At 33.6% G+C, this 24232-nt stretch overlaps 2 protein-coding genes across 2 annotated transcripts; both read right to left on the bottom strand.

Annotated features, from left to right (window-relative positions):
• Positions 17994-20276, bottom strand: LOC18594952 (putative pentatricopeptide repeat-containing protein At3g01580; the record flags this gene model as incomplete). Its single annotated transcript, XM_018120965.1, has 1 exon — positions 17994-20276. A coding segment is annotated over one exon (2193 nt), but the record flags the coding sequence as incomplete, so codon positions are not given.
• Positions 20887-23340, bottom strand: LOC18594950. Its single transcript, XM_018122266.1, has one exon. It carries the CDS (start codon positions 23273-23275, stop codon positions 21023-21025), a length of 2253 nt encoding a protein of 750 aa, XP_017977755.1. The 5' UTR covers positions 23276-23340; the 3' UTR covers positions 20887-21022.

Here is a 24232-nt window from a genome sequence, read left to right on the forward strand (position 1 = left end):
ATTTAGGTCGTGACATTAAGCTTGAAATCTGTTTTCCTTAAGCATTTCTCCTTATTTTCCATGCTTAAATTACATGTTTTCATGATGAATTGATGGCTGATCAAAATGGGTATGGAGAGAGAAAGTTGTTGGATTGATTTGATTTTAAGTTATGTTAGTGTTTTTAGTTAGTTTAGCATATTTAGAAACAAAACAGTAAGAAAAGAATTTATTTTCTCCAACAACTATTAATGGCCAAATTTACCATATATTGAGTGAGGATGACTTTGATTTTTATTCTAGGAGAATTGGTTAGAAAATGATGAATTATGGTGTAGAAAAGTAGTAGGAAAAATCACAGTGTTAATGCACCATTATTGACCGAAAATTTTAAGAAGAAAAGTGAAGATAGTTTTGCCAAATTTTAGGTTATTTGATTTGAGTTTGGTGAATTAAGATATTGGAAAAGAATTGGAACAATTTGGAGTAATTTGGGATTAAATTGGACGCGTTAGTAATTTAATCGGGTGATAAGATGTATTAGGCCAATACCGAGTTTAGATAGTTACTAGTGCATTTTTGCATTCCATATCATGCATTAGTAGTCTAAATTAGTTTAATTTCAATTTAGTACCAATGTAGTGAGTTTCTTGATTTTGTACTGTGTCAAGGTGACGAGTCCTCCGATAAAGGTAAGAGAATTGCATCCGAAGACCAGTAGTCTGAGTATTTCGAGAATCTGCACTCTAGACATTGTGAGTAAACTTACTGTCATTTTAATTATCTAGGGTGGTTTTTAGATGATTTAATGAATTCTATGGAAAAAGGGATTTAAAAAGGTAAATTTTCATGTTTTATAAATAAATGTGTTTCAATGAAATTAATTTATAAATTGTTTTGAAATTAATAGTGATTTTGAAAAATAGAGTATACGGAAACTGTTAATTGTGGTAATTTAATTGTTTAAATTGATTGGCTTATGATAAATCGGGCATGATTGGCTAGTTGGCAATTGTATTGAAATACGAATTGTTTGGTTGCCTTTAAAGACTGCGAATTACAAAATTACCATATAATGTTATTGAGTTTTATTATATAGTGGATTATATATTAATTAATCACTACAGTAGGGGATTTCTATGGACCAACCTTTTAGAGGAGCACGGTAAACTCCATTATATTCTTACCTAGAACGGAGAGGCGCGTAAGGTATCTCTGGGGTAAAGTTTAGGGTTCACTTCACGTTAAACCACCACGTGAGGGAGAACTCAGCCAACGCCAAGGAACGGTTGTGATGTCCAACGAAAAATGTGTTTTACGTGAAATGTGAATTTTTAACAACCTTGGCGATCTCAATAAGATGCCTCGACCAAGGTGTCCCCGAGAATGGATTTATGGCACAAACCTAGTTTTTATGAAATTCATAAGCCTTTTTACGTATTTTGAATGAAATGTGTTCTAATGCTGTGACCCAGTTTACGATGATTTATTTTATTGTCTCCATGTACTCAACTCTAGATGTTTATGATGATGTCTGTTTACTCATTGGAATTTTATAATCTCACCACCCTCCTTTCCATCCATTTCAGGTTTAGTATAGACTGTAGATAGCTGATCTCATCGAGGACTACCGTTGGATCTGCATTTTTCAAACAATAGGTTCACAATCCTCTTTACTTTTGTTTATTCGGGGGCCCTCTTATTATTGTAAATTAAATTAAATATTTTGGCTTACTGTATTACAGTATATATAAATTTATTGAGCTTTTACGCTACAAAAAAATTATTTACGTATAACTCTAAAAATATTATTTCATAAGAAAATAGAATATTTTACTTAATATTTCTTTTATTTTCTTATTAAATTCAAATAACCATAATTTCATTTTAAATGAAGATTTTAGACTTTTAAACTCATTTTGATTATGAATTATGTGTTTTGTACTTGTATATTACATTTTAACCAGTTTCAAAATTTTTGAGAAAAATGACCAAAATACCCCCGTGAGACGAAAATTTATATTTTATTTGTTTTAAGTTTTAAATAGCTTAAAATCTTTTAGAACACGATATTTGACAATGGTTGCTCACAAGGAAAATGAGAAACTGATAGTAAATCCTTGCGAGGTTTCGGGTTGACATTCAGGGTAATGAGTGTCTACCGAGACACCGCGGTGGTTGTCACAGGCTCGAAGGGAGTACCGGGTCGTGATATTATTAATTTAATTAGTAGTTAATTTTATGAAATACATAGAGAAATATTATTATATATGTATACGGGTTTAGGTAATTGGATACCTATGAAAAAGATTTTAATAATTTTTTAATCTAATCGGGTTTTTAAACGGGTCAGGGTAATTATAGGGTAATAAAAATATAATAGGGTTAGGGTTAGGGTTAAGGTAGTAATTTTAAAATAATTCAGGTAGTTAATAGGGTTAGGGTAGTTGATTTTTTATAGGGTTAGGGTTTGGGTACCCTACCCATTGACATTCCTACAAAAAAGACATACATCAATTAGCTGCAAGCAATACTGAAATCAAACAATAAGCCATAGCTAAAGTACAAGTTAGAAATGCAAGTTATCAAACAATTTTCCCACAATTTTCCCATTATGAATAATTTTAGTGGCTGTTATTGGTTTTTAGTTTTATATTATTAAATATTAATTTAGTTCCAAATTTTTATTTTGCATTGTATAATTGTTGTTAGAATTCATCAACATGCAAAATTGGTTAAAGTTAGAATAGAGAAATAATTTAAAACACTTAATTTTTTATTAACTAAATTTTTTAATTATTTTAAGGAAATGCCTCATAAGAAAAAAAAGGGTCAAATGAAGTAAAAAGTGATGATCCAAAAAGATAGCATTGCTCTGGTATTGATGAAACTAGATTGCATTTGAGATGTAATTATTATGGGCTTGAAAGATGGGGTGGCATAAATAGAATGAGGCACCATTTTGCTGGTGATCATGATAATGTAGCTCCTTACATGCAGTGTCTTGGTCATGTGAGGGAGAGGTTTATCAAAATTGTACAAGTAATAGAATTAGGTTAATGAGAAAGAATGTATTCCAACTGAAGAAGTAAAAGAACAAGAATATCATACCATAGCATAAAGGGGAAAAAAAGTAGCATGATTGCATATATTTCTAGAAGAAAGAAATAGCCCTATGGGAAGAGACCTAAACAACAAACATTAATTGCAATGGTAAAAGATAGAGAACTAATAGTTCATAGCATATGCAAACTTTTATATGGCATGCATTACCTTTTAATTTGGTGAAGAGTTCATTGTTCGTTTTAATGATGAAAATGGTAGGTCAATATGGTAGAGGCTTAAAACACTCAAGTTACCATAAGGCCAGAGTCACTTTCTTAAAAAAAAAAGTTGACAATCTTAAGTCAATTTTAGACAAATATAGAAAATAATGGGCAAGGATTGGATACACTTTGATGTCAGATAGGTGGACAAACACGAAGCAAAGATCTCTTACAAACTTTCTTATTAATAGTCCTAGTGGAACAATATTTCTTAAATTTATAAATACTTCAAGTATTATAAAAGATGCGTACAAGTTTTTTGAGTTACTTGACTCACTTATGGAGGAAATTGGAGAAGATAATGTTGTTCAAGTGGTGACTTATAATGCATTAGCTTATGTTTCTACTGGTCAATTATTAATGGAGAAGAGAAAAAATATATCTTGGTCCCTTTGTGTACTACAGTGACTTGATCTTGCATGATATTGGTAATTTACCCATTTTCAAGGAAATAATACAAAAGAACAAGCAAGTATGTGTTTTCATTTATAGACATATTTGGTTTCTTAACATGTTTAGTAAGTATTCTAACAAGAAAGAACTAAACAAAGTTGGACTTACTAGGTTTGCTACATATTTTCTTACTTTGAAAAGTTTTGAAGATAACAAGTTTCTACTTCAAGCCATGTCTACTTCACAAGAATGGGCCAATGGTCATTTTCTTCTATAAAGGAAGCTAAGAAAGTAGAGGCCGTTCTTTTGAATGATGATAAATTTTGGAAGTCAATTAAATATTGCTTGAAATATGTAAGTCATTTTGTTATAGTCTTAAGACTTGTGGATGCTAAACCCGTCGTTGGTTATAAATATGAAGCAATGGATAGAGCTAAAGAACAAATTGCTTAAAATTTTAATCATCAAAGGACGAGATATGATCACATTTGGAAAATCATTGACTCAAGATGGGATTTGCAACTTCATAGACCACTCCATGCAATTGGTTAGTTTCTTAGTCCTAAGTAAGCAATGTTGATTCTTTTCAACTCTTCAGTGACGATTTTATATGGTTCGTTATATTGATTAATCCCATTAATTCTTTGTAGGTTTCAATATGGAGAAGGTTTTTTTTCAAAAATTGAAGTTAAAGTTAGTCTTTACAAGACAATTGAAAGAATTTATCTAGATATTGAAACAATAATCAAAATTGATCAACAATTAGAAAGGTTCAAGAAAGCCAAAGGGATGTTTGGCATGAGTATGGCCTTGGCAAGAGACAAAACGCAACCTCGTATTGTTTTTAATCTTTTTCTAATCTTTTTTTAAAAAGTTTTTACCTTAATTAATGCATGAATAATGAATTTAAAAGCTGTCCATTTTCTTTAATCATAACTTTATGATGGGAAAGTTATGGAGAGGAGTGCAAAGAGCTTCATAGACTTGCTATAAGAGTTTTAAGTGTCACTTGCAGTCCCATGGAATGTGAAAAAAATTGTATCACCATTGACCATATGTATTCCAAGAAAAGGAATCATTTCGAGCAACAAAGGCTAAATGCTCTTGTCTTTGTCAAGCATTATATCTAACTTGAACTAAGACAATCCAAGAGCATAGAAAAAGGTAAAAAGCATATGATCCAATTTGTCTTTCTGACATAGAATCAAATGATGAATGGATAACTGAAAATGGAAGATCCTTGTTTACCTAAAAAAAAATCATAGATGAATATCCATGAATTCTTTAAGGATGAAGGGTTTGAGACTAGTAATATTTTTAATTCATGGTATGTATTCCAAATTAATATATTTACAACTTTAATATTTTTTTGTATTACATTTCAAATTAAAAGTGGATAACTTTATATCTTTATTCAATTTTAAATTTAGGTCCAAGGAACTTGAATTTGACACATAGAGAAAAAATAAAATTGTTTTGCAAAATGAAGATATTCAAGCAATAGGTGATGGGGAAGAAAACTTGCAAGATGAAGAGGTAAAAGAGATGGTTGTGCTAAGATAAGATGAAGACAGTCATGATGATAATGACTTGGAGCATGGGGATGAGAATGATGATCTAGAGCTTGGATATGATAATCAGTAACACTGATGAGTCATGAGTGCCATGGAGCTTTTGATTATTGATATTTCTAACTTTTGATTTCTTGGAACTAGAAAAATAAAGATTAGGTTGGTGGTGCAATTTCAAGTATAGAGTTATACTTGTTAAAAGAAAAAATCCCTATACACCATGCTTTTGTATATATATTGGTATAAATACAATGCAAGATTTGAAATGTCAAATGTTCATTGACTTTTTTTAGTTAGTAAATTAACAAGGAAAATGTATGTCTTATTTAAGAGTGTATACTATTAAGGTGTATGTTAAAAGTTTATAATCATATTTTCAATTTATGCTATATAATATTTTATCTTATTAATAAATATAACTTTTTTTTCTTTATTTTACATGTATACATATTATTTATAATTAATTTTAAAATTTTGCATCGTATTTTATAATATGATACTTGATACTCGATACTTAAAAATGAGATTCGATACACGATACGTATATTAATTTTACAACTATGGTTATAGTAGCTCCATGGTACAAACACTTCATCAATAGCTTTTGATTCGACAATTATCTCATTGACTTTTACTTTATTTATGCATTGGTCTTCTACTTTAATGTTCTTTCATGTCTAGTAAGGTTCCAAATATAAGGTTATCTCAACTTCTGATATGTGTACCATCTTTCCTAGTCTATTGTGTGAAATTGATGGTTATGTTGGTGAATACTATCTAGATGTTAAAAGAAAGGGTAGGATATTGGAGTTGCTTGTACAAAGACATTTTTGTGTAAAGGGTGTGTTGGGGTTAGATACAGATATGAGAGTGATTATATGCTATATGAGAATTTGCATAGGCCAAGAAAGTGTACTTATCGATATGAGGGTTTCTTGAGAGGTTTTGTAATCAATATGTTGGGTCTTTTAGTGCACAAAGACCACAAAATTTCCTTTTATAAAGGAGGGGTATTCACCTTTTTACTTTAATGAAATTATCTTTAAAAAAAATAATTGTCCCATCGACAAACCCCATAGCCAAAAGAAATGTTCAACTCTAGACTATGTAGTTTGTGGAAGTGAGTTTAAGGGTGATAACCACAAATTAATGGTGATTGGAATGGTGAAGGAAATAAGATTGATAGGGATCTTTAAGAGTTGAGACAGATCTTAGGGTTTTCAAAATAGTAGAACTCAACATTTTTCCAAAAAAAAATGATGAAGGCAAGAATCAATTGGTAAAATCAAAGTTAAATTTGTCAATCGAAAAAGAAAAATGCTAAATATATATATAAAAGATCGCAACAAGAAAATGATCAATTACTTTAATATCCTGTAGAAAGTATGAAACTAAAAACTTGAAAAATAATAGGAAACGAATTCTGGAATTTGTTATTAAACTCTTGATTAACAGAATTCGATACTATTCATTTGTTATAAAAGGATATTTATACCTATCCAAAAAATTGATACTAACTACTTCTAAGGTTATTTATAGAAATGCCATCAATACATTAACTAACTAAACTTAAATAAATCTAGTGCTTTTTAGGTGACTATATTCTTCAACAACATTACTTGCTTTATTGGTTTAGTAATTATGATCAATTGAAGATCGAAATTCTAATCTTAACATTACTTACTTGAATTGACTCAATTGTTCATGTACCTACTCATTGATTTATAAATATAGGAGTTGGGACTCAATGTCAAGCCTAGCTCTATAATATACTTACCATGTCATTCATGTACTTGATAGCATGTCTGCATACTTGGATAGCTCGAAAAATCGTTAAAGGTCAGTATCGTATCTAGTGGTACAATTAAGTCGATTAAAGCCTCGAACTAGTCCAAATAGAGATTTTAAGATATATTTGAGAGTTATTGAACCTTAGAATGTCTTAATATGGTGATTTGGAGTTCGATGATTGATTTAGAGTCCAATCGAGAATTTTTATAACGTAGGGGCAAAATGGTCATCTTGCCACCCGAGGGTAAAATTGGAATGTTGGAAGCGATTTTTGACCAAGTTTGACTAGTTGGAACATAATTTGAATTTGAGAAGTGAAAATTTTCAATTCCGAGCATAAGGGCAAAACAGTCTTTTCACGTGTCCACGAGGACGTAATTGGAATTTTTCAAAATTTTACACCACCATGACACTTGTCAAGCCCATGAATTTTATCTATTATCATTTTATACTTTGGATAATTATGGGATTATATGTGGTGGTAAGAGAATGCTTAATTGTTAAGTTTTAACCATGGACCAATCAAGTGGCGACACGTGTCAAGTTTTTATTATTTTATAATTTCCTTTATAAACCAACATAAACTCTCCCATTCACTCTCTCATTGCCGTGGAAGCCAAAGGACAAAGGGGGAAAGAATAGAAAAACTCTAAGGAGGAAAAATTCAAGAGAAATTCATTGGATTTTCGAAAAACGAAGCGATCAGAGGTAAGATTTCGTAATTTAGCTTAGGATCTATCGTACCCGTGCTTTCTTTTTCATTTTCTATGGTTGAAACTCAAGTTTTCATTATGGAAGCATGCTGGCCGAATCAAGGGGGGGAAGGTTTTGATGATGGTTTTTGATAGATTTTAGGCTATCTAGGTGTTTTTAGTGTTTTGTGATATTTGGTATGAAAAACAAGCAAGAAAATAACATGTTCTTCATCAAACCATAAATGGACGAATTCTATAGGGAATATTTTGAAGATGAATTTTGTCATATTTCATGTTATCTAGCTCGTATTTGATGATTTGTGATGTTGGATATCGAAAATGGTTATCGAAAAGTATAGTTCCTTTAGTAAACGACTTGAACGATAATGAGAAAATTTTAGTAAATGGACTTAGAATTGATTTCTAATGAGGTATACAGACTTATTGGAGTATCGAAAGTGCAATGAATATATTTGGAGTTGAATTGGATGTTTTGGCTAATTAAACAGTGTATAGTGTGAGTTAGGTCGAATACCATTTAAGTCTAACAACAATTGAACTTACGTAGAATACCATCTTTAAGTGATTATTCGAACACTTCTCATTCAATTTCATGCATTCATAAAGAGCCTAAAATAGTCTTATAACAGTTTGGCACAAGTATATTGAATTACTTGTTGTGCATTATGTATAGGTGATGAGCCCTCTGGTAAGGGTAAGGATATCGTACCCGAGGACTAGGAGTCGGAGTACTCCCGTTATTGTGAGTAAATAGACGATCATCTTAACTATCTAAAGTAGTTTCTACTTGTTTTTATGATTTTAAAGAATAATAAATTTAAATTGTAAACTATTATGTTTTATAACTGAAGTGTTCGTTAAATGAAATCAGATTCATAATTTGGTTTGAAATTGAATCCTGGTTTTGGAAATTGAGTAAGTGGAGACTATATACTTGTGTTATATATATGTTTTGACATATGGTTTGAATTGATGACTTATGACAATGTGACAGCATGAATGGCTAGATTTGTGTTTGTGTGGAATATATGAACTGTTTTGTTTTACCTTGACAGGCAGGGTAATATCATATTAGCCATGTCATACTGTCGAAATTTTATTGATTTGATGGGATAATTGATTAGCTTACTGCAGTGGGCGGGTTTCCGTGGACCAGCCTATTAAAAGGGCATAGTAAACCCCGTTATATTTTACCTTAGTATGAAAGGCGTGGAGGGTATCTCCTAAGGTAGTTTAGAGTTCACTTCACGCTGAACCACTACGTGAGGGTGAAACTTAGCCAACGCCAAGGAACAGTTACATTTTTAAACGTAAAAACATGTTTTATGTGTATATGTTATTTTAACAGCCTTGACAGACTCGGTTGGATGCCCGGCGCAAGGTGTCATCAAGTACGAGTTTTGGCACGAGACAAGTTTTAAGAGAGCCATAAGCCTTGTTGATTATTTTTGATGAAATGTAATTGTTTTATATGGTTGAAATTAGTTTTAATGTTATGAATCATATTATGAAGAGATGTTTTAATTGTCTCCATTTACTCGACTTTAGATGTTATAAATGAACCTTGCTTACTCACTGGGTTTATAAAAACTCACCCCATTCTTTTCACCCATTTCAGGTTCAGAGCAGTCTGTAGACAGTCGATTTCGTCAAGGGTTTGTTTTTGGATTTGCACCCTTAGAAATTGTAGGTCTACAGTCCTGTTTATTTTTGTTATTTTGGGGCTCACATGTCATTGTAAAATATTTTTGTATACCCTGGCACTATGTGCTATTATGTATATGAATTTATTTTGTTATTACACTACAGTAATTGTTTATGTAGAATTTTATAAATATTGTTTTATATGAAAATGAAATATTTTATCCAATATTTTTATTTGGTTCTATTAGTTATAAATTCACTTTAAAAAGATGATTTAGACATCTAGATTTATATTTTTTATATGAAATGTATATTTTTCATTCATATACTGTATTTTTAGCAGGTTTCAAAATTTTTGGGTAAAATGACCAAAATACCCATGTGCAGTAGAAATTACTTTTTGATTGTCTTTGATTTGAAAATAGTCTATATTCTTTTAAAACATGATATTTAGTAACCGTTGCTCACAAGAGAGACGAAAAACTGATGCTAGAGTCTTGTGAGGTTTTGGTTGACATTCTGAGTAAGGTATGTCTATCGAGACATCGCGGCGGTTGTCATGGACTCGAAGAGAGTACCAGGTCGTGGCACTCAATGTCACATTTTAATAATTGCATTTATTGGATAAAACTAAGCATCCAACATGCTCTACTTGATTCTTTCAAGCTTCAATTCTAGTGATTCTCAAAATTCTTCCAAACTAAACTATCGATTAATGCTATATGTGATGTGACCTGCAATTTTTTGGGATTTCATTCAAGTTTTTATCATGACAATCTTTAAATCAGCCTCTAAAATTTGTGCAACAAAATCCTGTACTATATATTTGCATATTTACTTAACAATAGTAATTTGTATGGAGATAAGAAAAAAACAGTGGAAAAATACTAGTGAACTTGCATATCTTGCACAAGAGACCTCACCACAAAGAATTGAATTTTTTTATTACAAAGCCTGGTTTGTTGGAATAGGGTTTTTTCAAGTTTCCCTTTTCAAGCTTTCCTTTAGAGAAGCCAAAGGGTTGATGGTGGATGGTGGATAGGAACAAATATAGTGAGGAAAAAAAAAACATTCAGTACCTCAACAATGGCCCTTGGTTGGGTGCACGGTGTGTCATTTGGGCTGACTAGGGTTGGGAAGAAAAAAAAGAAAAATTTTTAAATAATAAAATAACCTCAACAATAACTATTATTTCAAGTAAGTTTTTCTTTTTTTATTGTATCCAAATGAATCTTTAAATTTGAATTATGTTTGGCTCTTAAACGTATTCCAATAAATCCTTAATCCTAACAAAAATCAACTGCCATTAAATCTAGGTTAAATTATACAATTAATCCCTATACATTACAAAAATTATGGATTTAGTCATTGCATAATAATTTGTGTAAATTGGATCCCGTACTTTGTTATTTTGTTAATTTCAATTCCTAACTCTAATACTGTTTAATTTCACCATTAAGTATGTTAACTTAGTATTTTTGACCAAGCTAATATGGCATTTCTTGCTAATATGGCATTGACTATGTGTTGATGTAACATGACAATGCTAATGTCATGAAAATGTTGACATGGCAAATACTAGCATGATAATTGTTGATGTGGCAATTACTGAATAAAATTTTTTTTAAAAGAAACCTTACAACCATTATTCTATGTTGAAACATCTTTTTTATTCTTTAAAAATTTTTATTTTATTTCGAATTGAACTAAACCACGTACACAGTAGAAGTGTTTCTCGTATCACAGTTCATAATCAATGCCAGAGTCCTATTCGAAGTCTTAGTCTTAGAGATAAATGCCCTACCATAAGCGAATGGTTAAAATCTTGTCTTGGACCTCAAATAGATTATCAACTCTCCCCATACAAAGGCAAATCAAGGCTCAAGTCCTCTAGGTCAAGGTGTCACGGTTCTCTCATTCTAGATCTCCTGAGATCTCACCACCAAGACATCGTAATAAAAATCATCTTCATCTTTTAACTTGTCAAAGTCAAACTCACCTTTTGAACAAAAAGGATTGTTGACTTACGAAGCTTAAGTCTATGCCCCTCTCATTTAAATTTAATTGATCAGGCTAAGAAGCTTACCTAGTTATCTTGATTGCGTTCAATTTGCAACACCAATTAAAGAGTATGGGAGTGCATGCCATTTTATATGCAATTATCAATTTTCAAATATGATTAGATTGTCGATTTAGAGTTGCAAAATAGTTTTATTTTTCTTTAACCATGGACATTGAATACTAGTGCTTATGTAAAACAGAAAGAGGCGCATACTTGGTGATGCATATGCTAAGAATATTTAAAATATTTTTTTTTTGAAAAGCTTAAATTTGTTCATCCTTAACCAATTATGCCATGAAAAATCTTTATCATTTTGGCAAAAGACTTTTGATGGCATTAAGTAGTTGGAATAGGCAAAACAATAGACCACTTCTAAAAGTTTTCATTGCAAAAAAACCATAAGCAATAAGAGTCATTTCCAATACCTAAAAATGGACACAACCATCAAGACACAACAAGCACTACCTAAAAGACTAATCTTAAACATAGTTCTGAAGTTTTGACCTTTCCTATACTCAAAAGTCAACCATACACAAATGCAACACCAAACTTGTAACGGACAACAACAATAAAAGTAAAATTCCTCAATAAAGCCTATTGCATTTCAATTTCATCACTTCTCAATTATGAAATCTGCTTAGCCAAGGGCAAAACCATTGGTCAGCAGTCCCAATAAGCCACAAGCGATAACCACGAAGCATTGTTGCTTCACAATGTAGCAGCACCCCCACCCCAAATGCAAAAGACACTCCACTACAACATCAAACCCACCTAAACCTTTAAGATCACAGTTTTCCTTTCGTTTATTGAGCTTGGCTCTCACCCCTATCTGCTACTTTTAATGCTACAATTGTTGTTGATTTCTCATACAAGTGCATGTATCATTAACAAGTAATATAGTAATGAATAGAGTATCGTTCCCATGGAGAATTGTTTTAGTTCCTACTATTAACTACTAAAATTAACACACCTTAATTTTATTCAAACAACCAAATTTTAAAATTATTAAAAAGAAAAATTAAAACTACTAAATTAAAACTTCACTCAACTACCAGACCTAAGATTATAATATCCCACAATACTTCATCTGATTATTGTCTCTCTCTCTTAACTTAGTTTAATGGATTACATTGCTAACTTAGAGTCTTAAATTATTTACAAGTCTCTGTCCAGTTTCTCATAAAAATACCTCTCCCAATTAATTTACTATATGTCTATGCAAATTAAATTGAAGAAAGATTCATTAAGTTTGTGCTCTAATTTTGGCTATGTATGGCTTATAGGTGTATGTCTACCTTATATGCAAATCAAATCACCTAATCAACTAAGTATATTCGATCATACGTATTCTATTCTAGGTCTACCTAAATCTCCTTCGTCAAGGTTTAACCTAGGTTTCCAATTCAATCTAATTGGTGATCAGGCAATTAGAAGCATTAAGAACAAAATAAAATAAACAACTTAAATCTATCAAACATAAGTAAAAGAGAGATAAATAAATCAGACTATATATTGAGTTCAATCATAATCTTAAATTAATAAATTAGTTCCCCATCAAGTCACACATCATCATTGAATAAAATTTAAACAATAAAATCAAACTAAGAAAATAAAAGAATAATCAAAAAGATGAACTCAAGAATTATAATCTTGATCATCCAAGTCTTCTTGAATCCTTCAAAATCTTCTCAGCTTCAATGACTTTGCGGCTTGACTCTCAACTTTCAAACTGGTGTTTCCTTCCTCTCTTTATTCCTCTGAAATGTTGTTTTTATAAGTTTTGAAGTTAAGCCAAGTTGGATGAAGACAGAAGTCAATTTCAGCTGGGATTTCCTTATCAGACTATGTGAGTCACATTCTTGCCCAATTAATTAACAGAAATCGTAATTGCTCTAGGACTGCTACAGTGTGTCAATTTCAATAAGGTTTTTAACCATCTTACAGGCCGAAGTGGGCAAACTGTAAACATGAAAGTTGTAGATTTTTCTCTTATCTTTCCAATGGTCCAAGAATAGATTTATTTGGAGCTCTATAGAGAGAGTTATGGTTGAAATATCGAAACATGTGCAGTAGAAGTCTGCATCTTGAAATTGCTCTCATTCTTTTACTAAAATTCTTCTTTCATCAAATACCTACAAAAGCACAAATAAATCAATAACAACCTATCTTAACCATATTAACACCAAATTAAGCATAAAATTAACCATGATTATATTGAATCACCTAAATTAACTAATTTAAAATAATTAAATAAAACCTACTAATTTCTATGCATTACTACAAGAACTAAGCTAAATTACTATCAAAATTAAGCCCAAATAACTCTATATTATAGAGTTATCAACAATTTTCAAGATCACATCCTTTTTCTCCTCTTGAAAACTTAATCCAAGTTTTTTGCTTAATTCCTAAATTTCCTCTACATCTTTCATTGATACTACATTCCTCATCCTAATATCAGTATCTGAGACACTACTTCCCTTAATTTGGTCTTCACCATCGCACTCTAACCTCATCTCCTCCTTGATTTGTTCCTTGATCCTTTTCCTTCTTCTTTTTGAAGATTTACCTTTTGATAATCTAAACCTACTCTTCTTCTTCCCTATTTTCTATCTTAGCTTACCAATTCCTTTTCTCGAGCTGCCTTGTTGCCTTTTACCTTTTAGTAAGTATCTATCGACCAATTGTATCCCTTTCACACTTCTGCTTAAGTTTCCATATTCCCTTCTTTTCCAAACTCCTTTCTTCCTCGTCACTCTCTCTCACAATTTTCAACAACCATTGTAAACCCTCCCTCTCAACCATGTTTTCTCCTTTTTCAAAGGCTCTTTTAGTGAACAACTTTTCACTGCTTGTGTTTTCAACCTATTCATCTTTCCTTTTTACCACTTCCTTCTCTTTTGATATCCTTTCTCCTCTTACTACTTTTTTCTCTCACAAATCACCCTTTATTAAGATCTGGCTTCTCACTCAAATTTCCTTACCTTAATTCCCAATTCCTTTCCCTGACTTAAGTTTTGACTTGATCTCTTAAAGATATACTCTGTTGAGAAAAACAACCTTTTCAGGTTTAATGAGGTATTATCGCTTAGCCCTCTATTTTTCCTAGTTGAAATGAACCTAGACCTAGGCTTTGAAGCCCTACAACCCATTTGTTTGGTTTATGCTCACCTTTCCCTTTTTAGGTCTAAGTTCCTTGTCATCTAAGCCTTTCACTTTCCTAACATTATTAAGCCTTTCTTTTATATCTCCTTTCTCATAACTTTTATTTGGCTCTTTAAGCCCGAATCATTGCCTTTTTGTATCCTTGTTTAAAGTCCTTTATGTCAACATCCCACTTACATTCCTTACTTTTCAAATCGTTGCCATATTTTCCTTACTTCCTTACACCATCCCCTATATATCTTTTTTTATTAAAACTTCTTCGCCTTTTTGTCCCCTGTCAATGCCCTTTCTTGTCACCATTGACCTACGTACCTCGTTTCCAAATTGTGAACTTTTCTTTACCTCCATCGTACCTATGTCAACAACCTGCCTTTTCTTTATTTTGAATTCTTTTGATTCCTCTAACATTATGATTTTACTTTCCCTTATCTTGAAGCCCTCTTTTTGAAATTATTTTATCTGTTGTTTTTCCACCTTTCTTCTCTTACCGCCACCACTTTCTCCTCCCTTTCCACCACCGTGATACTTCCTTGACAGCTTCAATACCTCTTGGATCACCTCCTTATTTGTTAAATAGCATTCTAGAGACTTGTTCAATTTCTCCCCTACTACCTTGACAGATATGAGAAAAGACTTACCTTTGGCTTCTAATATCGCTCTATTGGGAATCATTAATCTACTTTTAACTTCCAATATCGAACCGCTTCCTCTTATACGTACTCCTATCAACTCCCATAAATGTTCCCTAGTACCCAATAATCATCTTGAATGTTTGAACATGCCAAACATGGACTGGCATCTCACGTACTCTCACCCACACCTATGCTTCTCTGTCAATGCTAGAATCCAAATAAGGTTTAACTATTACAAACCACTTTTGAAAGAGCTCATTGGGGTTATCCGTTGCAATAATCATCTCTTCTTGCTCCCCAAAGGTTATCAAGAATGTAAGCTCTTCCACTGCCCTTACCTGAACATAGAATCCTTCCATGGCTAATCCCTTTCGTGTCATCGAACCATCTACACAATGCTTTAAGATCCCTACAATGCTACATGAGACCCATTTCATTTCCTCATCGAGAATACTCGTGATGGCTGTCACTATTCTATTCCCTTTTTGTTAATCCTTTCTCACATCTTTCACATCTTCTTACTTTTGTGTTATTTTCTCCTTTGCACCTCCCACAAACTTCAACACCTTCATGTCCCCCTTTAAGTTCACATCGTCCTTCTTTTTTGCCTATTTCTTGTTGATGATAGCTCCACCCATAATCATCTCTTAATATGACTGAAAATCTCTCCGTGGTGATCTTATAGGTGGACTACCTTCTCTTTTCGACTTAATGCCCATCTTTTCACCGATTCAACTTTCTTGACTAGTAACCTTTTACCATCCATCCACTGATGATTCCCCCATTTCAAGGTCTTCTACATCTCATTTATATCCATATACCTAACAAAAGCAAAGTTTGAACCTCTATTTTTCTCTTGAATATGTCTTTGAGGGATGAAAATATCCTTCACCTATCCATATTCTTCGAAGGCTCCCTTGATTGCCTCTTAAGACACCTTTTTGCTCAAATTGCCAACAAACACCATGAAAAAGCTGTCCAGTCACCTTTATTTTTATCCGTCATAGATCCCTATATTTAAATAATCCTCAACCTTGAATCATGATGTGGCATACTCATTTTGGTGCTTGAATTCTAATGAGAATTGTAGCCAAAAATTACAACATTACTATTATTTACACATTTATTTATTAAGCTAACAATGGAATAAGAAGATGGGAGAAAAACATAGATTTTCCTTTTAAACAATAGAAAGATCAACGTTTAACAGCACTGTAAATGTTTTCAATTGTGATTTCCAGTGTCAGTGGCCATTAAATAAGTTAACTTTGTTTCCGTGGTGCTTTCCCTATCTTTAATTCTATATTCAAAACCAAATACAACTCTCCCTCTCTTGATTCTCCCTCTTCTATTATGATTTCCAATGTCAGTGGCCATTAAATAAGTAAACTTTGTTTCCGTCATATTTTCTCTATCCTTCAATTCCATATTCAAAACCAAATACAACTCTCCCTCTCTTGATTCTCTCATTTTGGGTGTTATTTTTTCTCTCTTAATCTTTATGCTAATCTCATTCAATTTAGGGTTTAGATGTTTTTGTTAATATTTTTTTTGTTAAACTTAGCATTTTGTCATGTCAACATTTTTTTCAAGTCAATAAATGCCACATCAACATAAATGCCAACGACTGCCATATCAGCACATAGTCAACACCACATCACATATTCAATGCCACGTTACTTCAATTAATGTCAATAAGCTTAGTCAAAATACCACATCAACATACTTAACGATAAAATTTAATGGTGTTAAAGTTATGGATTAAAATTAACAAAATGACAAAGTACAAAGACCCAATTTGCACAAAATATTGTACATGGACAAAATCATTTTTTTTGTAGAGTACAAAAACTAATTACATAATTTAACTTTAAATCTAATATCAATTGACATTTTCTATCCATACAATTTAATCACATGCCACGCTGCAGCTAATGTGTTATTTGATCTTTTTTTGTTCTTTCATCCTTCTTTAAAACGACATAGTTTTGAATAAGCTATATAATCCTTCCCATTTTTTCATGTTCCTCTCCCTATCCTTGTGTTCATTCCCTCATCCTTTCAGGCTTAAAAATCACCTTAACCAAAGGGGACCATGCTAGCAGCAGACCTATTATGCCTTTCAGGCTACCTTTCGAGAAATGACCGTAGGCACCAATGGCCTAGCCATTACAAACTACTAGAGTATGACCCATGCATTGTACATGGACCTCCTTGCATCCCCTCTTTTTCTCGCTCTTTGCTTCAGCCTCTTTTCCCTTCCTCCCTCTGCCCTGAAATAGAGGAAGCAAAATTACCAGAGAAGTTTAATGTGCACCGACCGCCTGTGGATATCTCTCTATCTCTCTCTTTCTCCAAGACTGAACTTTTGTTGTCACAACAGTTTTTCCTTCTGTTTAGAAAGAGAGAACAACTAAGACCAACCCCATTTATTTTTGCTCTCATTTTTTTTTTGTTAGAAAAGACCCAAAGAAATAACAAAGTCTAGCCGTTTTGTGAGGATTTGTTGTAAATTCATCTTCTTCTATTTTTTCTTCAGATCTGTTACCAACCCTTTTTTTTCTTTCTTTCTGTTTCCACTATTGCACTCTGGTAGAATTGTTTAGGAGCCTTCTTTATTTTTAAGTTTTACTCACACACATGGGCAATTTGGGATTTCTATTGAAAACCTGTTAGAGCATTAAAACCTCCTTCTTGAAGCCTCATGACCACTCTTTAAGCTCACACGGGGCAAAATCAAGAAGCCCCAAGTATGTTATAGATTATTCTAACAACGTAACTGATCAACTCATCAAATTTGTACACTAGACACTGTCAAATTCCTGTGCTTGCCTAATTAAGCATCCTAATACTTCATAAATTTCTTCAACTTGATTGTGTGACTTATCTCCACACACAAAACAATGTATGTGTTTGTTTTCCGCTATGTAACTCCACCCTGGTTGCTTCTTCAAATTCTTCTCAAACATAGCTCTCCTAACTTCTTCAACTTCAGCCCACTGTCCAGTACTAGCCTGTACGTTGCTGAGCAGTGTGTGATACCCAACATTGTCAGATTCCAGTTCCAAAAGCCGATGCGCAGCATATTCCCCAACTTTTTTGTGTCCATGAACTCTAGAACCAGCGAGAAGAGCACCCCAAATCCGGCTGTCAGGGAAAGCCAACATCTTCATGATTGTTGCCAAGGCCTCTTTGAGTTTTCCAGCTCGCCCCAAAAGATCAACCATGCAAGTGTAATGATCCAAATCAGGTTCAATGCTGAACCTCCATTTCATGGAATAAAAGACGTAGCAGCCTTCACTCACAAGGCCAGAGTGGCTACAAGCAGATAGCAAACTCAAGAAAGTTACACAATTTGGTGTTGCTCCTTCCTCCACCATTTGGTCAAAAAGTTTCAGGGCATCAGAACCAAGTCCATGAATCCCATAGCCCTCAATCATTGATGTCCAAGCCACTATATCTTTCACCAACATTCTATTAAAACACGCTCTGGCAGAAGAGATGCTTCCATTTCTAATGTACATGTTTAAGATAGAGGTTTCTAATTCTAAGTATGTCCCCTCTTTCTTAGGACTATGAAACATGTTCTTTATAGAATAGCCATGAATTTCTTTACCCACTTCTAATGCACCTACATGGGTACACGCGTGAACTATGTTTCCCAGAATCTCAGACGTGGGGTGAAGACCTGCAGCTTGCATTTCCTTGAATAACACAATGGCCTCCTTGAAAAATCCATTTTGAATGTAACCTGATAGCATGGCACTCCATGCAATGCTATTTCTACTTGAGATTCCTTTAAAAAGTTGAATCGAGTTTTTTAACAACCCACACTTCGCATAAAAGTCCAACAAAGATGTCTGCAAAACATCATCATCTAAACCCAATTTTAGGGCACAACAGTGTAATATTTCACCTTGTGATAGATTCCCAGACTTTGCAAACGCTGATATGACAAGGGTTAGTGTCTCCATGCTGACCTTTACCTCAACCTGCATTTTACAGAACCTGTCTGCTACTTCTCCAACATCTCCCCTTAGTGAATAGTAGGAAATCAAAGTATTCCAGGAAACTATATCCCTCTGAAAAATTTCCCTAAAAAACGTCTCAACTTCTTCAACAGAACCCATTGTTGTGTACATCTTCAAAACAGAATTTAGTACAGATCCATCAGCCAATACGCCACTTTTGATCACATAGCCATGCGTTTGCTTCCCACCAATAAAACTTCCCCATCTAGAACAACCCTGCAACAAGACAATCACAGTCACTGCATTGGGTTCCACTTCCAGCCTCATTTTCTTGAACAATGTAAAAGCCTCAACAACGTTTCCCTCATAAAAACACCCAGAAATCATAGACGTCCAAGTAACCAAATCCCTCTCAAACATTTCATCGAACATCTTATAAGCATTACTAAAACACCCACATTTTCCATAGACCTCAACCATTGTATTCCCAAAATACAAATCAAATCCAAAACCCATTTTCACAGCAACGCAATGAATAAGTTTTGCAAATTCTGCATCAGCATTAATCGACCGAACCGCTCTATTAATTATTGGAAACGTAAAACGATCATGTTTTACCCCCTCTTTTCTCATCTTTCTATACAAGAATAAAGCCTTTTCGATGTATCCAAAATCAACATGGGATTTTATTATCAGATTCCATGTTATTGTATCAGCTTGTTTCAAAGACTTAACAACCAAAACAGCGGTTTCAAGATCATTGAAATGGGCATAAAAAGATATTAGCCTTGAGGCCCAGGAAGTGGGGAGAAAGTTCCCAAATGAGAGTATTAAAGAAGCATGGAGTTGTTTTAATTTTCTAAGGTTTTTGCATGAATGTAGAAGTGAAGAAGAAGGGGAGAGTGGGCGGGTGAGATTGAGAGCAGAGAACGGTTTCAGGTGATGGCATCGAACAAGAAAAGGAAGGTTGGAGAGAAGAGGAGAGGTGGGTAAACGTTGGAGGACATGAAAACGTGAAGGAATTTTTGGTTACTTCGAAAAGCTTTCAGAAAACTTAGGGGACCAATAGGCTAGTTATGATAACGGTTTGCGTAGGATCACGGGTTAGTGCGCTCAAGACTTCGAATGTATATGGTGCAGTGTATGCGGAAGGTTTCATGATGCAGAAGCAGATGGAAGTACAAGAGAGTCTGTTTTTGGAATACTAGAGCTTTATTGACCTGTGAGCATCAGAGGGAATTACAACACTTGGATAGCGAGCTTCATGAAGAGCTTAGCTGAACATTATCCTCACAGTGATACATAAAGAACCGATGATTAGGAAGAAGTTTTTGACCAAGTTGGGGTTTGCCAATGTGAGTCTTCCAGCTGATGAGGTTACAAGTTCAGAGTTAAGTCTTTTGAATCTTGGGGGTGAACCCCTTGTACATACATATTTATGTGTTTGCGTGTTTTGGCCACCAAGCTGTTTCCCACAAACAATTTGTACACCGAGAATTAATCACCAAAAATGACTTTTAACTTTCATGGTATAAATAAGTCTCTGTCATAACTTCAAGAATTCATTACATACCATAGTGACGGAGAAGACCTAGCTTAAACCTCTGAGTATCTATCAACCAAATTGAGAATGACATGCAAATAACTTACTTGGCTTCACTCCAGCATTTTATCTATTTATTTTTTTAAAATCAATTTCTGCCCTTTGGCTGCAGATCATTAGCATAATTCACAATTAGCACTGACACATCCAAAACCAAAAGAGAAATGACTCAGTCCACTTCAACAAATGAAGTGCAGTCTATGTCCTGAAGGGTGATTTTACCCATGTATAAATCATTTATGTGATCAGCACAAAGTGACAGGCATTTCCGATTCAAGCTTTCATGAATAGCACCCATACCCTTCACCCACTGTGCTTCATCTGAGGGATTCAAATTTAGATGATTTTGCAGTAACCTAACTCTGTACATGATTGTATCGGTCCTGTCACAAAAATGAGCAACACAAGAATGTGATGGCTCCTCAGAAGCCAATCTGATCAAAGTCAAAGATATAGCCCCATCCACAGGTTTTGGATCTGAAAGATTTTTGTCACCCATCATCTTAACATCCCTCTCTGTTGGGAAGTGAACTTCTTCATTTCCATTCATATCAGAGACTTTTAAATCTTTACTGTAATGTTTAATTGCTTCGTGTTTGGTGGATTCATGCTTTTGTGCCAATGTCAAAATACAAGAGAACCTCAGGTGATAAGAAACAACTGTTTTCACCATTTTGAAGTTGTGACAGCAGCAGAAGAAATCAAGCCATCTTCTCCCGACACCAGCATACCACTTAATAATGTCAGTATCTTCCAATGCGAATAGTAAGCTAACTGGCCTGGGGCGACCCATGTTATTTGTAAAACCAGCCATTCTAACAGCCTTCCTAACCAGTTCTATAGGTGCAGAAACTTTCATACACAGCTTGGTCAGATCATCTACCGTGTGCTCAGCATATTTCTGCTCTTCTTCTTCTATTACTCTCCTTTCTTCCTCCTCCAATGCATTTCTAGCTTTGATAGGTGTCAAATGCTTGTCAACTTGTTCTTGGAATTTGTCATAAGCATCAACAAGATCTTGTGGCAACTGATGTCTAATATGTCTTAAAGATAAAAAATCACCTCTAGAGAGCAGTCGATGCCAGTTCCATCGTCCTTCCAAGGATTGCAAAAACTCTTGGACTACTTCATCTGCCCAAGTCCTGAATATTTCTGTGACTTCATTCTCAATTCGAAATTCAAAGTTAAACCCATTATTACTCTGCTTCAACTTCTTAAAGACATGACTCAATATTTTCAAACCCAATTTTTTCCTATTCCTCTCCCGAGCATTCCTCAATTCTAATGCTCTAACTTCCTTCTGTCTAAGATACTTCTTCCTTGCTCTAATTGCCTTTTCTGACATAGGGGGATGCAATACAGAAGGAGGAACAGCCTGCAGTTCCATCCCCAAAAAATTAATCTTCTCTGATACTGCACTATGGATAGCCGTTTTAACTCTATCCACCTTCAAACCCAAATTCACTTCCAAAAAATCCAAAACCCGGTCCTTCAACTCCTTTATGAACATCTTCGACCCGGATGTAATTACCAATATCTCATCCAAGTACCTAACCGCATACATTTTCTCCGGCTTATAAAAAACATTTGAGTTATTGAAACCAAGCTCATTCAAGTCAAATTTAGGATTCTTCCTATTCATTTGAAGCCTCATCTCTTGAACTTCTCTATCAAACCCATCAAAATAAATATTAATCAAAATCGAACACAACCCGCATTCTTGAGGAAACCCTCTCCCTAAATAACACCCTCCCAATTCAATTCTAACAACTTGACATTCAAACAATTTCTTTATCACATTAATCAACATAGCATCCTTAACTTTCTTACCAATAAACAAACACAACTTATCAACATTAAACTCATCGAACTTGTTAGGACAAAAAGAAACATTAAACCACCAACTTGGGTTTGTTACATTGTTCTTTAAGTACCTAACGGCAGTATGTCTGCCCATTCCAACACGTCCGCCATAAGAAAACGTCACAAACTTTTCATCATAAACAATTTCGAGTACCATCCTAATAGCTTCAATCAAAACTTTTAGTTTCAAATTTGGTAAAAACAAAGGCTCACCTGACGGACTTGGTGGGGCCACTTTGACACAGGAGGAGGAAATATCGAACTTGTTTTGGAAGATTTCATGACCCATTTGGTCAATGGAGAAGTGGTTGGAAACAGAGGTAAGAAGCGATGTTTTTGTTGTTGAAGGGGGAGAGTTGGAGAGGTTTTGGCAGGCGGTGAGAAGAACAGATGGTAAAGCGATGACGTTGTGAAGGAGATTGGAGAAGGTTCCATGAGAGTAGTGGTTGAGAACCAAGTTTCTGAGGTTGGCCTTTGTTAAAGGTTGGGTTGAGAATGGTTTCAAGGGAATTGAAAAAGGATGATTAGGGCTGCTCATTGTCATGAGGGTCCTAAGCATTGCAAAATGAAAATTGAGAAACAGAGAGGGCAGTGGCACAAAGCATAAGACCTTCCCAGCCTTTGGAGATCAACTGTTGATTGTTGAACCAGATCAATTTTTTTAACTAAATAAATAGAATCATTTAGGTTAAAATAGAAATAAAATAAATATAATAATTGGGCTTAGAGATGTCCAATGACCGGATCCCTCCTCGCAAGCCCAAAAGCCCAATCTAACTTGAGCCGGGCTTTGTTTTAGATTTTAAAACTCATCCAATAAGTATTATTATTATTATTATTATTATTATTATTATTATATCAATGCTATGAACAAATGTGTGAATATTTATTATATTATAATCCAAGAATTGCAGATCAAGTCAAACAACTCAATAGGTAAAATATAAGAAATGTAATATGATTTGAACTCTTAGATAGAATTAGATTAGAATTATAATCTAAGGGGTTGTTGGCTTATAAATAGACCCTTCACTTTATTTGTAAAGACACATTTGAATAAGATCTTTTTACTTCCTCTAAATACTTTTTCTTATATTTCTCTTATAGTTGTTCTCTTAAGATTTATTTCATAACACGTTACCAGCACAATCCTCTCTGATCTCTCAAGTTTTGAAATTATTTTATTTTCATCATCTTCAAACTTTAAAAAGATTTCAATAGTTGGCTTTTGATTTCTAATTTTAGCAAATCAATATATATTATATTTTATCCCTTGATTGAAAAGTGAATTTGCTATTATATGGCTATGAATAAAAAATCATGAATATCCATTTCTTGAAGTAAATATGATAAACGAACTACTAATAAAAAATTATAAATCCGTTCATTCCTTGAAGTGAATACGATATCATTTACTAATTATAGTCATGATCATGAATCCATCCATTCCTTATAATAAATACAACATCATTTAATAATTATAATCATAGACATCGAACAGATTGTCATAATAATT

The sequence above is a fragment of the Theobroma cacao genome, chromosome 5, assembly GCF_000208745.1.
Source record: "Theobroma cacao cultivar B97-61/B2 chromosome 5, Criollo_cocoa_genome_V2, whole genome shotgun sequence".
Lineage (NCBI taxonomy): Eukaryota > Viridiplantae > Streptophyta > Magnoliopsida > Malvales > Malvaceae > Theobroma > Theobroma cacao.

Bases quoted from the DNA above. Each gene is read 5' to 3' on its own strand.
- LOC18594950 (XM_018122266.1), bottom strand. From the start codon at position 23,275: ATGCTTAGGACCCTCATGACAATGAGCAGCCCTAATCATCCTTTTTCA.